The following is a 15903-nucleotide window of genomic DNA, read 5'->3' as shown; positions in this document are numbered from 1 at the left end:
CTATTAAAGACTCATTAATGCATACTTTTGAATTATATGTGAAAAACACATAAATTCATTTTAAAGTATACAAAAAATTACAATTTTGTCATTGAGACATTTAATTGAAATGCTGTAAAATTCCATTAATTCCTATGGAGGACTGCTCCTGTGGAGTGCCAATATGGCCAACCGGTGTCTTCAAAGCCTCACAATGGCCAATACATAGCATCAGCAATCCAGGGTTTATGTACATAATTGGTTGAACTAGCCTGGAGACCCGGCGTTGAATTGTATTGAATTCAATGCCTGGCATAAATTAGCGGTTGGATCAGGAACGTTTCCTCTCACAACCTCTACAAGCCAGAATGTTGAATACAATAATATTTTAACTTACTTTACAGCAGGTATTGAGTTCAGATTTATATCACTTGAAGCATGCGCAGAACCATGTAAACACGTGCACGAACTCTGCAAGTATTCATGAGTCTCATGTAGGTATTTTCATGTTGGCCATGCTTCAGGCGACAGCGATCTGAACGCACTACCTGTAAAAGAGAGCGGTGCTCCAGGGACTCACTGGCAGGAATAAGGCAACTCCCAGAGGATCTATGAGATGGATGTGTATCTTTACAGAGAAATTGTGTGAATTCATATACTGTCCATAATAAACAGCATGAGACTTAATGAGAACTAGCACAAGAGCAATAATAATGTTGACTGTATAAGGAGATGGTGGCCTAATTAAAGGACTGTAACACATAGCATCAACTACTACTCTCTTGTCCACTTGGAGAGACTGAGGAGGCTCTGACCTGAGCAGGCAGAAGGACTGTCAGGTATCCTGCCCCTTGACGTAATTATACTTTCCTGTTGTCTTACATTCTTACCTGCAAAAGGACCAACCACATTGACAACCAGTAAAGTTCAAATGTAATTTTATTGAACTTTCTGGTTTGTAGAGGTTGTGATCCAAATACGTATTAATGCCCGGTGTAGAATTCATTGAATGTCATTGTCAGGCTAGGGTCAAACCAAAGAGCATACGCGTTGGAATACTCTCAAACAGAGAACACTGCGTTCGTTACCTGTATATCGTGTTGCTGTGACACACACATCAATCATAGTTCTCTTAATGATAGTCATTTTTATTACTGGGAAGGCTTGATCTTGTAACTCGTTCAGCAGATCTCCTGGGTGATATGTAGAGAAGTAGTACAAAGAGAGGAACTTATCCAGTTCAGACATATCAATGCAAAGCCATTAAAATTAATGTCCTCTATAGCAGTAGTTCCCAACCTTTTTTGCTTACTGTACCACCAACTGAATTTTGCTCTGCCCGTAGTACCCCCCGGGTGCATTCCAAGTACCGATGGATAGATTAAGCACCCCTGGTTGCTTGTCCAGGAGCCTGCCAGCAAATTTAGGAAAATGTGTTAGTTAAATTATTGTAATTTAGCAGATACTCTTAACCCTAATTGCTCTTGTAAGTTACTCTGGATAAGTGTCTTGCTCAAGGGAACATCTACAGTTTTTTTTTCTCTCTCTCTCACCTAGCCAGCCCGGGAATATAAACCAGCAAACCTTCGGTTACTGGCACAACGCTGTTAACCACTAGGCTACATGCCACCCAGTTGACTGTGTTGCTCTTAGCTTCTTGTCAAATGTGAAGCCTGTGGAGATATTGATAGTAGATAACATTGGCCACTCTCTGCCAAATACAAATAGTCATACAGAATGTTAGGCCTATATGACATCCAGAAGGTAACCTACCTTGTGGATGAGCTATCAAGTGTGAGAAATGCATCCTTGCATTGAGGACAGATACGCAGCTAAATGCTTTTGTTGTATGAACACATCTGTTATGTACCTAATTAATTTCATGTTTCACTAAATTATTATTTTATACATCAAAGGTTCATTACTCTGAACATTGATTTATAATGCTTGAAGACCCACTGACGGAATGCTATGCTCTGCCTGTCTGTTTGGAAGTCCTCCCCTGAGGCCTCAATATAGTAGTTATTCTGCCTCATCAAATTAGATCCCAGTCCTGTGTTGGGTCATGTGAGGCATGGCAGCCACCCGGACCTTGTCAATATAATGGTGGACTCGCACTTCACTCTGGTTGTCCCTCTGGCCCTGTGCCTCTGGCTCTTTGTTAGAGCAGGACCGGAAATTGCTGTGAACATTTACCAGCCAGCAGACAATCATAAAACAGTTTCTGAGGTGGTAGTATTAATGTTCAGTAAAGCTGTATGTGTATAGCTGTTCATAAACAGTGGAGGTATAATACCAGTCAAAAGTTTGGACACACCTACTCATTCAAGGGTTTTTCTCTTTTTTTTACTATTTTCTACATTGTAGAATAATAGTGAAGACATCCAAACTATGAAATAACACATGGAATCATGTAGTAACCAAAAGTGTTAAACAAATCAAAATATATTTTATATTTGAGATTCTTCAAAGTAGCCACCCTTTGCCTTGATCACATCTTTGCAAACTCTTGGCATTCTCTCAACCAGCTTAATGAGGTAGCCACCTGGAATGCATTGAAATTAACAGGTGTGCCTTGTTAATTTGTGGAATTTCTTTCCTTAATGTGTTTGAGCCAATCAGTTATGTTGTGACAAGGTAGGGGTGGTATACAGAAGATAGCACTATTTGGTAACAGACAAAGCCCATATTATGGCAAGAACGGCTCAAATAAGCAAATCAAAATGACAGTCCGTTTACTTTAAGACATGAAGGTCGGTCAATGCGGTAAATTTCAAGAACTTAAAAAAAGTTTAAGTGCAGTCGCAAAAACCATCAAGCGCTATGATGAAACTGTCTCTCATGAGGACCGCCACAGGAAAGTGAAGTGTGATGGTTTGGGGATGCTTTGCTGTTGACATTGTCAGTGATCTTATTTAGAGTTCAAGGCACACTTAGCCCTACCTTGCTGGTTGTCTTCTGTATATCTCCCTTATTTGGTAAAAGACTAAGAACTTATGTCAAGAACCGCTCAAATAAACAAAGAGAAATGAGTATCATTGACCTTCATGATTTTTTAAATTTTATTTTACCTTTATTTAACTAGGCAAGTCGGTTAAGAACAAATTCTTATTTTCAATGACTGCCTAGTGGGTTAACTGCCCTGTTCAGGGGCAGAATGACAGATTTGTACCTTGCCAGCTCTGGGATTCAAACTTGCAACCTTTCAGTTACTAGCCCAACGCTCTAACCACTAGGCTGCCGCCCCATGTCTTAACTTCTTATGGGCAGGTGGGACGGCAGCGGGACCTGGCCAACATCCGGTGAAAATACCAAATATTGAACCTTGAAAATATGTGTTATACATCAAAATAAAGCTTAACTTCTTGTTAATCCAGCCGCTATCAGATTTCAAAAAGGCTTTACGGCGAAAGCAAACCATGCGATTATCTGAGGACAGCACCCCGCATACAAACACATGAAAAACATATTTCAACCAGGCAGGTGTGCCACAAAAGTCAGAAATAGCGATATAATTAATGCCTTACCTTTGATCTTCTGTTGGCACTCCAAAAGGTCCCAGATACATCACAAATGGTACTTTTGTTTGATAATGTCCTTTATGTCCCAAAAATGTCCATTTATTTGGCACATTTGATTCAGAAATACACCGGTTTCAACTCGCCCAACATGCCTACAAAGTATCTAATAAGTTACCTGTAAACTTGGTCCAAACACTTCAAACAACGTTCCTAATCCAACCTCCGTTACCCTAAAACTTTACTTTACAAATTACCTTGACTAACCTGTACTCCCACATTGACTCGGTACCGGTAGCCCCTGTATATAGCCTCGTTATGTAATTTTCTTGTTACTTTTAGATATAAAATGTTTCTTCTCACTTTAATTTATTTAGTAAATATTTTCTTAATTCTATTTCTTGAATTTCATTGTTGGTTAAGGGCTTGTAAGTAAGCGGTTCACGCTAAGGTCTACTCCTGTTGTATTCGGCGTATGTGACATGTTATTTAACTGCACCTCAGATTGCAGTCCCAATAAATGCTTCACATAGTTCAAGTAACCAACACATGTCAACATCAACTGTTCAGAGGAGACTGCATGAATCAGGCCTTCATGGTTGAATTGCTGCAAAGAAACCACTACTAAAGGACACCAATAAGAAGAATAGATTGGCTTTGGCCAAGAAACACGAGCAATGGACATTAGTCTGGTGGAAATCTGTCCTTTGGTCTGATGAGTCCAAATTGAAGATTTTTGGTTCTAACCTCTGTCTGTGAGATGCAGAGTAGGTCTCAGCTTGTGTGGTTCCCACCGTGAAGCATGGAGGAGGTGTGGTGGTGCATTGCTGGTGACACTGCCAGTGATTTAAAACTTGAGGCACACTTAACCAGCATGGCTACCACAGCATTCTGCAGCGATATGCAGTCCCACTGAGAGCGAACCAGATGGGATGATCATGTGTTTTTCAACAGGGCAATAACCCAACACACCTCCAGGCTGTGTAAGAGCTATTTGATCAAGAAGAAGAGTGATTGAGTGCTGCAACAGATGGCCTGGCCTCCACAATCACCCGACCTCAACCAAATTGACCTCAGATTAAAGGAAAAGCAGCCAACAAGTGCTCAGCATATGTGAGAACTGGAAAGACTGTTGGAAAACTATTCCTCTTGCAGCAGGTTGAGAGTGCCAGGAGTGTGCTAAGCTGTCATCAAGGCAAAGGGTAGCTACTTTGAAGAATCTCAAATATAAAAAAATATTTAGATTTTTAACACTTAAAAAAAAAAAGACTACATGAGTCCATATGTGTTATTTCAGAGTTGTGATGTCTTCACTATTCTACAATATAGAAAATAGTAAAAATAAACTCTTGAATGAGTAGGTGTCTACTTTTGACTGGTACTGTACACGAAACCAACATCTGACGAGCCAAGTCTAAGGCATTGGAAAACAGACTAATCAGCTGGTTATGGACAGTATATGATAGCTTTTGGTAACTTTGGTTTGAATGGGGAACTGTCTACTCAAACATCTAGAATATCGATGACGACTTATGATTCTCAGCACACCCGGTGAACCCAACTAGACAATGTAGGACCCTGTCTGTCAACAGACAAACTAGTGACATAAGGGCTGTGTTGACTCCTGCCAACTTGTGTGTGCCAAGTTCTTTCAGAGCTCATCAATAGTGTCAGGTACTCCAGGGAAGAGAAGAGTCTCTTACTGGGCTCTGCCTCCATCAGAATACAGTGCTGCCATTTTAAAGGAGAAGTTCTCCTGATTTGAATCAAATCTAATTTTTTTTCACTTGGGTTTGGGAAATTTATCCCACCAACAGTAGACTTCCTCATAGCTTGTTCTGCAGTATGGCGGCCACGGATGATCAAAGACTCCAAGAACAGATGTAATTTTAGAAACATCTAATCTCTCCGTATAGTGGTTCAGGTTTTTTAGATGTTGTACACACGATATTGTGTAATTCCGAACTGTATCCGCAACATTATGTGTGTGAACTTCTACTTTAATCCTCCCAGCGGGAGAAGAGGCTGAATGCCGCTTTAACATTGAAATGCATGCTGGTAAATTATCTAGACTCGAGAGGCTACTTCAAAACAACACGCACGTAGTCATCAAATGATGGATCAATAAATGGATTTCGGCTATATTACATTGGTAATTCACTGCAGTGAAGAAGTCATGCAAGAACATTGATGCACAAATAAGTTGCTTTAATATTTTGTTTCACTTCTTGAATTCCAATATCAAGTTGCTTTCCCGAGGTCTTGTTATTTCAGAGTAAAGGTCAGGAAAGGTTATTCTGGGTCTTCATTGTAGTAGGTTGTTTTGGTTTATTCAGTGACTCCTTAATTCAAACACGCTGATGATGTTTTGAACGCTTGCAATCCTTTCATTGACTAAACATCTGCGTGTTGTGGAGGTCGACCGATTAATCGGAATGGCCGATTTAATTGGGGCAGATTTCAAGTTTTCATAACAATCGGAAATCGATATTTTTGGGCGCCGATTTGCAGATTATTATTTATTTAATTAATATATATATTGTATTTTTTAAAACATTTTTATATACCTTTTATTTAACTAGGCAAGTCAGTTAAGAACACTATTTTCAATGACTGCATAGGAACGGTGGGTTTACTGCCTTGTTCAGGGGCAGAACGACAGATTTTAACCTTGTCAGCTCGGGGGATCCAATCTTGCAACCTTGCAGTTAACTAGGCCAACGCAACAACGACCTGCCTTTCTCTCGTTGCACTCCACAAGGAGACTGACTGCCTGTTACGCAAATGCAGTTAGCCAAGGTAAGTTGCTAGCTAGCATTAAACTTATCTTATAAAAAACAATCATAATCACTAGTTAACTACACATGGTTGATGATATTACTAGATATTATCTAGCGTGTCCTGCGGTGCATATAATCTGACTGAGCATACAAGTATCTAAGTATCTGACTGAGCGGTGGTAGGCATTCAAACAGCACTTTCGTGCGTTTTGCCAGCAGCTCTTCGTTGTGCGTCAAGCATTGCGCTGTTTATGACTTCAAGCCTATCAACTCCCAAGATGAGGCTTGTGTAACCGAAGTGAAATGGCTAGCTAGTTAGCGCGTACTAATAGCGTTTCAAACGTCACCTGCTCTGAGCCTTCTAGTAGTTGTTCCCCTTGCTCTGCATGGGTAACGCTGCTTCGATGGTGGCTGTTGTCGTTGTGTTGCTGGTTCGAGCCCAGGGAGGAGGGACGGAAGCATACTGTTACACTGGCAATACTATAGTACCTATAAGAACATACAATAGTCAAAGGTTAATGAAATACAAATGGTATAGAGGGAAATAGTCCTATAATAACTACAACCTAAACTTTCTTACCTGGGAATATTGAAGACTCATGTTAAAACCACCAGCTTTCATATGTTCTCATGTTCTGAGCAAGGAACTGAAACGTTAGCTTTCTTACATAGCACATATTGCACATTTACTTTATTTTCCAACACTTTGTTTTTGCATTATTTAAACCAAATTGAACATGTTTCATTATTTACTTGAGGCTAAATTGATTTTATTGATGTATTAACTTAAGTTAACTTAAGTGTTCATTCAGTATTGTTGTAATTGTCATTATTACAAATAAAAAATAAATCTGCCGATTAATCGGTATCGGCATTTTTGGTCCTCCAATTATCGGTATCGGCGTTGAAAAATCAAAATCGGTCGACCTCTAGTGTGTTGTCTTGACTTTGAGGTTAACGTTGTTAACAACATCATTGGAAGCACAGGACTCGCAAACGAGTTGATCGAATTACGTAGGTTCTATTCACAAGCAAAAGTATTCTATTGAAGCACGCGACCCAGACTTCAGGGACTTTTCACCGGTAATTGATTTACGGCTAGTTGGAATAAGACTGAAATGGAATGCTCTATATCACTCAAAAACATCTTAGTTCCAACTAGACAAATGTGGGGGAAAAAATGGCGTTTGTTTTTGCTTGTTAGGAGTTATGTATTCCTTGTCTGTGAGACCAGACTATTTGTCAGAACTTATGAGTGCTCAAATTGCCTCTGACAGAGGGCTTGTGCAGGGTTGCATGGATATGCCATTGGCACACAAGGGTTTTCTATGTCACTGCTACCAGTGAGGCAAACCGCAATAATGTAATTACCTCAAAATCAGAGGACAAGGTCATGTTTATTAGGGTACAAGACTGAAATCACTTTTAAACATTTTGCAATGGAAAACAGAAACAAGGGTCTTATTGGACAAGTTCAGGTTTTAGTATTTTCTTCTGCTTGGTACTTAACACGGCCAAGTTGGATCACAGGTTTGTGTTTCGCAAGCTTTCCTGCTGCAGTAAGTCGACCTGCATCAGGTCATTTAATGGACTGGGTCTGCTGGGTTTGCGGACCAAAATATGCAGTTTCATATCAGTTTGAATTCCAGGCTAGACTGGCAATAGCCAGAGCAGTTGTGAGCTGCCCTCAACCCCCAGCTGTGGAGGCCACTGTAAACGGTGCTATGAAGTCATCATACACACCTATTTGCATATGCATTACCTCTGTTCCCCTGGCACTCAAGGACCTGAGCAACAGGATAACTTACTGTAGCTATTTCTAGGTAATATGTTGCATTCCAACAAGATTCTGGAAGAATCTTCTGGAAGAAGCAGAACTACCCCCGCCACACCCACAAAACCCAACATCCCCAGGCTTGAATAATTTCCTATTGGCACAAACATGAGGAGCATCTGCTCCTTGCAACAGACACAATTACATTGTTGTCGGAGCCTTCGGGGAAGAGTGTGTTGCGTTGCATTCCAGAATCCTTCAATATTCCGTTTTAATGTTTGTCTTGCTATTTAGCAGAAATATGATTTCATATCAAATGATAAGAAGCTAGATATTGAAGATTGATCTCGGTTTCCTGCACAGCCAAAAAAACATTGGCGTGGAGCTCTCATATTGACACAGTATGTTGTATGTACGACTACTTTTATTTGAGAAGTTGCTCTGTGGAGTTGCGGCAGAACTCATTTCAGCACCGCGACTCCCTATTTATTTATTTATTTATTTTTCATCTAGGCTCAAATTCACTTGTCAAATTGATATGTTTTGGCAACTTTTAGAAAATCTGAAATATTTCTATGAAATCCCCTCAGTGACTTCCATGCATGTGACATGAATTGTCCAGGATCAATGAAGCATCAAAACAACATTATGGTGGTTTAGGCGTTATGCTCATCAGATTGATTGAAGCGGAGGGGACAGCAAGAGGTTATTAGTTTACATTGAGCCTATAGGTATGAGGTTATTAGCCTACATTGAGCCTATAGGTATGAGGTTATTAGTCTACATTGAGCCTATAGGTATGAGGTTATTAGTCTACATTGAGCCTATAGGTATAAGCCAAGGGGGATCAAACTTAAATGCTGTGAATACCGTTGAGTTAACGTAAGAGCCTATATCCAGTGTAAAACCGCTTGATGCAAATGTGCGAAGGAAACCCAACTGTCATGTGTTATACTTTATGGCCATTATCGCAACATTCAGTCTTACAAATGCCTTCAGTCGGTGTAACAATGGTTTCCATTTCCAAGAGTATTTATGGTTGTCCTGGCAACTCCTGGCCCCCTTCCCGAAGGAAAACAGAACTCCGAAATTGAAAAGTCTCCGAGATCCAACGGCTGAAGCCAAGAGGATGGATATCACTGAGGGTAGGGGAGAGAAACCAAAGCTCAGTGAAGCACAGTACTGTTGACACTGTTTTGAAAAGGTTCCAGTGGGGCTGAAAGAAGTGGAGTTGTGTACGTACACTACATTCCGTCACTGGCATGTCCACCTCTCTTTGCAGCTGAAGTCCACACCGTTGTCATACAACATGTCAATCTTTAACCTATAACAAGTGCTCTACACATGTGGGTGGACACTAACCTCTGTTAAATTATGCTCCGATATAACCCCCTCCTGTTTCCCTCACTGTGGCAGCACCAGAGCACCTTGGGTTACAATAGGATTTACTGCTGAAAGAGGGCAGCTGGAATACTGATCCCTATTCACCCTGCCTGCTAAGGATCGCAGAAACGACCCTTTTAAACAATAGACACTCACTCAGAGAAACCCCCCTTCCCCCTCCTCCTCCTGAAATTGTGTGCATTCCAGAGGCGAGAGAGATTTCAGCGCTATCGCTCCACAACGTGCACCGCTTGACTGCCTTGACAGAGAGAAGGCAGGCAAGTCCACTAGATACTCCTATTGTTAAGGTAGGGCTGCCAAAGAGGCACATCTCGGTGTGTTGGATGAGAGGGGTTTTCTCTCCTATTCTTATTTCTGTCGCATTTTTTGGACAGACTGGGTTGAATAATTTATTGTTGCTGGTGAGAAGGAAGGAGCGGTATGTCTGGAAAGAGGAGGTGACTACCGTCTCTAGATAGAGGTGGCTACTGCCTTTGGTGGATGCTTGTATTTGTTTTCTCTTTGTCATGGTCAGCAGTGTTGTCACTGGTCATGCTAACATCTTGGTAGGGGATTGTGAAGAGTGGAGCCACCTCCAACTGCTACTCTCCCCAGCTGGAGGAGCTTCTGACTGGGCTACAGAGCTTGGTAAGAGTCCCTTATCATAAATACTACCAGGACTTGCATGGGACAACAGACACTGAACGGAAGCAGCATAACGTGACCAATAACTCTTTGTTGAGAACATGATCAGTTTGTCTTTGGAAGTCGACTACTACGCTCCACATTCGAAGTAAGCTTATGCATATGGTTTTAGTATTTTTTTTAAAACATATTTTCTCTGTCTGGATTTTGAATTATTCAGTGTTTTTGTTTCTAATGAAATCTGGTGCCTGCATGTGATTTTTCAAACTGTTTAGCACTACTGTACTATCTATCGGTGTTGAGGTATTCCACATGATTCTTATACTCTTTAGTTACAATAATATTTATGCCTTTTTTTAAATGAGCTTATTGACTGTTGATTTACCGGTAGTTAGATCTGCAAGGGGTACATTTGTACAGGATCTAAAAGGAAACAGCCGTTCTGTCTTTCCTCTACCAGGCTATACAGATGTGATTTATTTTCTAAAGTGACCTATTCCTATTTGAGGTTTTGTTACGGCAGGACATGGAAAAAGTTGTGAAGCTACTTGCTGTGTGTTTATTATTTTACCCTGACAAGGAAGCTGGTATTTTTTTGGTCTCTCCCTGTAGAGATGCTTCTTTTCCACCTCATTATTCGGTATGGGGGGATACTCTTCGTTGGCAGCAGCCAGCCCAGTCAGTGTTGCCTTGCTTCACAAGATCAAAGCCAGTTAACGTCTTTTCAAGTGCTATCGCCGCACTTCAAAGACTCTGGGCTCGTGCCTCGGAGCTCTCAATTCCCCACAATAGCAGTGGTAGCACAGAGCAGATAGCCATGCAGCCTTTTGTCATTCATGTGCCATCTTTAAACATCACAAGGATCAAGTGATGTGTGATTTGACACCACATCATTCTTTTCCATTTAATCCTACATTGTACAGAGTGGAAAATGTCAATTTTTATTTGCATCTTTTTTTTGTGTGGATGTCTGTTTATCAGAGATGTAGGTTGGTTCCCCTCTTTTGTTAATTAATTATATAGATATAGATATAGATAGATATAGATAGATAGATGCTCCTTTTGAATTCCTGCTGTGGTAGTGAAATTCACATTTCTTGACGAGCCTCCATGAATTCTATTGGACAGATCTTTATAAAATAGAACATTATCAATCACCTAGATGATGGTTGAACTAAGGTAGAGGAAAACAACGGAATTGACTTCAACGTCTGCAGAGTTTCCTTGGAAGCTCTTTGATACCTGAAACTAATTTACGCATTCCATCTATGCAGATTTCAAGATATATTGTTAAAATTCCACAGGCCTACCCTTTTAAGTTGCTTTTCCCCCCTTGGGCATTCTTTAATGGAGTTTCCTCTCCGCAAGGCAAACTGCAGCGTTGGCCTTTTTTCATTAGTGTCTGCAGCACTGAGCACTTTGACAATTGGTTCATGAACAACTGCATTGTGGAAAACCCTCTGCTATCTCTGCATATTTCAAACTTTTCCATGATGGGCAGTAGGAAATTGACTGGAGAAAATAGTGGTTGCCGCACATTTTATCGCCCCACACGTTCTGGGGTAGTCTAATCTGCCTGCCCAAGAGACCCATACAAATGTTGGCAGGCACAGTTTCTTTTCTTACATGTTTTTTGTTTTTTTAACAGAAGAATTGAATGCTTAATTGCTTATGGGGAGGGGCTGGGTTGGACGTAAAGACAAAAGGGAGGCCTGTCTATAGCTGAGAAGATTTGAGCTTTACTGAGTTAGAGGTAGGACCAGGAGCATAGACCTAGTTGAAGAATGTCAGCCATTCTGCTGCCTTATGTTATTGTAAAGAGAGGGCCTGTCTTGACGGGGAGGAGCACCGAGGGGACTGGAGGCAGACCACTTGCCCTAAGACATGGCTGTTAATTTGGAACGCCATAGGAATCTAATCTCAAGCCATGTCCCAGGGCAGGCAGACTGCACCAGAAATCCTAAACTCACTAACGAGGTGGACGGAGGCAGACAGGAACACTAGATGACAGCCAGGCAACCCAGCCAGGCTGGTTCTCCTCCCCTGAGAACCAGTCATTAGCTCCAGGTTCCACAGCTAGAGGCTGTCTGGGTCTGTATTTATCAAGCCTCTGAGTAGGATCTGTTTTGCTTTTTATACTGGGCATACACAACCTCTAAAATCGTAACAACTTGGACTTGCCCACATATTTCCCTAATAAATGTTTTCTTGTCCCAGATCTTTCATTCAGTTCATCCTCAACCCCAGGATGTGGGTGCTCACATTTACATGATGATTTTCTAGTTGATCCTGCCCTGTTTCTCAGAGGTGCAAAATATGGTGTGGACAATATGGATTTACAGCGCATTGACTTTTTCCACATTTTGTTACCTTACAGCCTTATTGTGAAATGGATTAAATAGTCCCCCCCTCCAATCTACACAAACTACCCCATAATGACAAAGCAAAAATGGGTTTTTAGACATTTTTTCATCTTTTGGCAGCGACTACAGCCTCAAGTCTTGGGTATGACGCTACAAGCTTGGCACACCTGTATTTGGAGAGTTTCTCCCATTCTTCTCTGCAGATCCTCTCGAGCTCTGTGAGGTTGGATGGGGAGTGTCTCTGCACAGATATTTTTCAGGTCTCTCCTGATATGTCCATCGGGTTCGGGCTCTGGCTGGTCCTCAAGGACTTTCAGAGACTTCCTCCCTCAGTTTGGCCAGTCCCTCAGTTTGGCCAGATCTAGGAAGAATCTTGGTGGTTCCAAACTTCTTCCATTTAAGAATGATGGAGGCCACTGTTCATGGGGACCTTCCAATGCTGCAGAAATTGTTTGGTACCCTTCCCCAGATCTGTGCCTCGACACAATCCTCTCTCGGAGCTCTACGGACAATGTTTTTAGACCTCTTGGCTTGGTTTTTGCACTGTCAACTGTGGGACCTTATACGGACAGGTGTGCCTTTCCAAATAATGTCCAATCAATTGAATGTGTACCACATGTGGACTCCAATCAAGTTGTAGAAACATCTCAAGGATGATCAATTAAACTAAATTTCAAGTCTCATAGCAAAGGGTCTGAATACTTAAGTAAATGAGTTATTAAAAACCAGTTTTCACTTGATCAGTATGGTGTATTGTGTGTAGATGTTTGTATTTAAAAAGATAAAATAGAATCAGGCTTTAACGTAACAAAGTGGGAAAAGTCCAGGTCTGAGAACTTTCTGAATTCACTGTATTGTTCTACAGTGGGACTTGGAGGTGAGAACTTTTAATATTGAGAAGGAACTTCCCACACATCAATCAATCTCATTAATTATGGCTAAACCTGCCTATTTCTACATTTTATTTTCTTAAAATCAGATTTTAAAATGTATCTTAACCACACTGCTAACCATATGCCTAACCTTTAATCTTAAATGAAGATGACAAAAAATGAATGTTTACGATATATAATGTTGGCACAGGTTGTCACTAGTTACCACAGCCACTATGTGGTGTTGATTTCCTCTTGGTCATCATTGTTTTGATCTCACATGCTGAGAGCTAATTGGCTACTGGCAGTAGGCCTTGTCCAATTTAAGTCGTAGCACTGCTCCTACTACAAGATGCAAAACCAAAAATGTTAGAAAATGCTCAGGACATCTGACAGGGGTCTGTAGAAGGGAACAGCCATCATCGGTGTGTCCTTAACCCACTAAAAATACCCCAGTCCAGACATACGGATCCTAGCCCAAGTTCATAGGATTTCACCCTGATTGTGAAAATTTAGTCTGGCGATGGCAAAAACAGTGACGCATTTTTGTGGTGAAATCGTGTACTGTATGCCCGGCATTAAGTCATAATGAATCAGATTTGTTATGGACCTGATCCTAGATCAGCTACAACAGTACACTTTATCCCTTGGAGCATCTCTGTTATGGTATCCACACCAGCAGTCCTAAACCATTATAGCGTTTTAACATTGCTTTTGATTAGGTGGTGAAGTATATCTTTACCTACATGTGGTGGGTGATCACGGAGTAATGTCAGAAGACCAGTGTAATTGTCAAAAGGCCTATTGTAAGTTTACTTGCTGACAATGGCAGTAGCCAGGCCCTGTTTTGTAGGCTAAAAGAGCGAAAACCCATCTAGCTGATTTTTTTATCTACCTATCCCTCTTCAGGATAGGTGTTGGATACATTTTTGCGTATGCGTTGACATGCGGATGGGCCTAATCTATTTAGCTAATGTGTTACTATTTTAATCTTTTTATGGAAAGATAAGCTGATAGACTTATGGCTGATTCTGCTGATGCAGCGAGTACACCGTTTAGAGATCTAAGAAGAAGCACGTGGCAAATCAAGTGTTCCAAATTAAAATGTTGTCACCAACATCCTAATGAAAATCCAATATTTAAATTTTTATTTTTTTAAATTTTACCTTTATTTAACTAGGCAAGTCAGTTAAGAACAAATTCTTATTTTCAATGACGGCCTAGGAACAGTGAATGAACTGCCTGTTCAGGGGCAGGACGACAGATTTGTCAGCTCGGGGGTTTGAACTTGCAACCGGTTACTAGTCCAACGCTCTAACCACTAGGCTACCCTGCCGCCCCATATTGAGCAGGTTTTTCATTTATTTTTTAATATCAGAGCTCTATTGCAGGATAAAGTCTATAGGAGTATATTTATGATACAACTGCAGTAGTAAATAATACATTTTACATCACTATACTATAGGTGTCTTTTTATTTTAGAAAAACACTTCAACAAGGGCGTCATTGGCATACATAAAGAAATGCTTTGTGTACTGTCGTCAAGTGCCTTCCTAACCCTTGTGTACATATTGCACCACGTGATGACTGTTAACATTGATGCAACCATAGCAACCGCATGTACACTGGATGGTGTAATGCATTTTCATCATTTTGTTGTGGTGAAATTTGATTTAACAAAACGTTTCGGCAATTTATGCCCCGAAGTATATCCTAGACCACTCTTTCCAGCCGTCTGGTTGCCTGGTGGATTTCTCTGTGCTAGAAACACAATTTATGCTTGGTGGCTTCAGCTGCGCTGGTAGCCATGGCAACTGTATCCCCCACAAGTTGAAGACCAATCCTTGCCTTTGCTAATTGTGAGCAAGTCAGGCTTGTCTGCAAGTTATCCCCAGCCTGTTCAAATGTCTTTTGTGCTGAAACGCAGGGTGTTGTAATATGTGCTCCAGAGAAGCTTGGTGTCCATATTACAAGCAAGAAAAATACCTACTGGGCCATTTTAAAAACTGCATTTTTAGGTTTCCTAGTTAAGTATATGCATGTTTTTTTTTTTTTTATTCATGAAAAGATAGGGTGTTGTGAGTTCCATGTCAGCAAGTAGAATTTTATAAATGCTATAAATGACATATGTAAAGCCGTTGATGTTTAATTGTTTCATATGAACTCAAACTGTTCCTCTCCCTGTCCTCCTTCTCTCCCTTCACAGATCTGTGATGTAAACCATCTCATCCTTCACTCCCCTGTTTCAAGCTACTGTGCAGGACAGAAAAGGACGTTTCATGAATCAATATTCGCTAGTTGAAGCCATGACAGACAAGTAAGTTGTTGTTCCCATTGTCTGCATGAAGGTTACAAGAAAGCGTCCACTGTCTTCTCTCGTGCCTGTTTTGTGGGATGAAGTAAGAGGATATCACCATCATGTTAGTGTGCCTTTATATTACACTTTCCCCACCCAGGCAATGCTTTGCATGCCAAGAGGCAGAAAGAGGAAGAGGGAGCTAGTGTAAGGTTAGTGCTACATCACATGAGGTGGAGGTTAGACCAGGCTGGGTTAGTGCTACATCACATGGGGTGGAGGTTAGACCAGGC

At 41.0% G+C, this 15903-nt stretch overlaps 1 protein-coding gene across 11 annotated transcripts in view; it reads left to right on the top strand.

Annotated features, from left to right (window-relative positions):
- The window catches only part of sema4d (sema domain, immunoglobulin domain (Ig), transmembrane domain (TM) and short cytoplasmic domain, (semaphorin) 4D), an 82685-nt gene that overhangs the window by 1191 nt on the left and 65591 nt on the right, over nucleotides 1–15903 (top strand). For 4 of the 11 annotated variants that reach the window (XM_036936876.1, XM_036936875.1, XM_036936865.1 and 1 more), the window contains exon 2: nucleotides 15521–15631. The exons of 1 other annotated variant lie outside the window; for it this stretch is intronic. In XM_036936876.1, the coding sequence (XP_036792771.1) occupies nucleotides 15594–15631 (38 nt within the window). In that variant the 5' untranslated portion in view covers nucleotides 15521–15593. Of the gene's footprint in view, nucleotides 1–9721; nucleotides 9743–9822; nucleotides 10228–15520; nucleotides 15632–15903 lie in introns of those variants that run through there. 6 more of the 11 variants (XM_036936873.1, XM_036936869.1, XM_036936867.1 and 3 more) reach the window with 6 other exon arrangements.

The sequence above is a fragment of the Oncorhynchus mykiss genome, chromosome 12, assembly GCF_013265735.2.
Source record: "Oncorhynchus mykiss isolate Arlee chromosome 12, USDA_OmykA_1.1, whole genome shotgun sequence".
Classification (NCBI taxonomy): Eukaryota; Metazoa; Chordata; class Actinopteri; order Salmoniformes; family Salmonidae; genus Oncorhynchus; species Oncorhynchus mykiss.
Note: the sequence above shows the minus strand (reverse complement) of the source record. Positions and strands in the feature narration are given on the sequence as shown.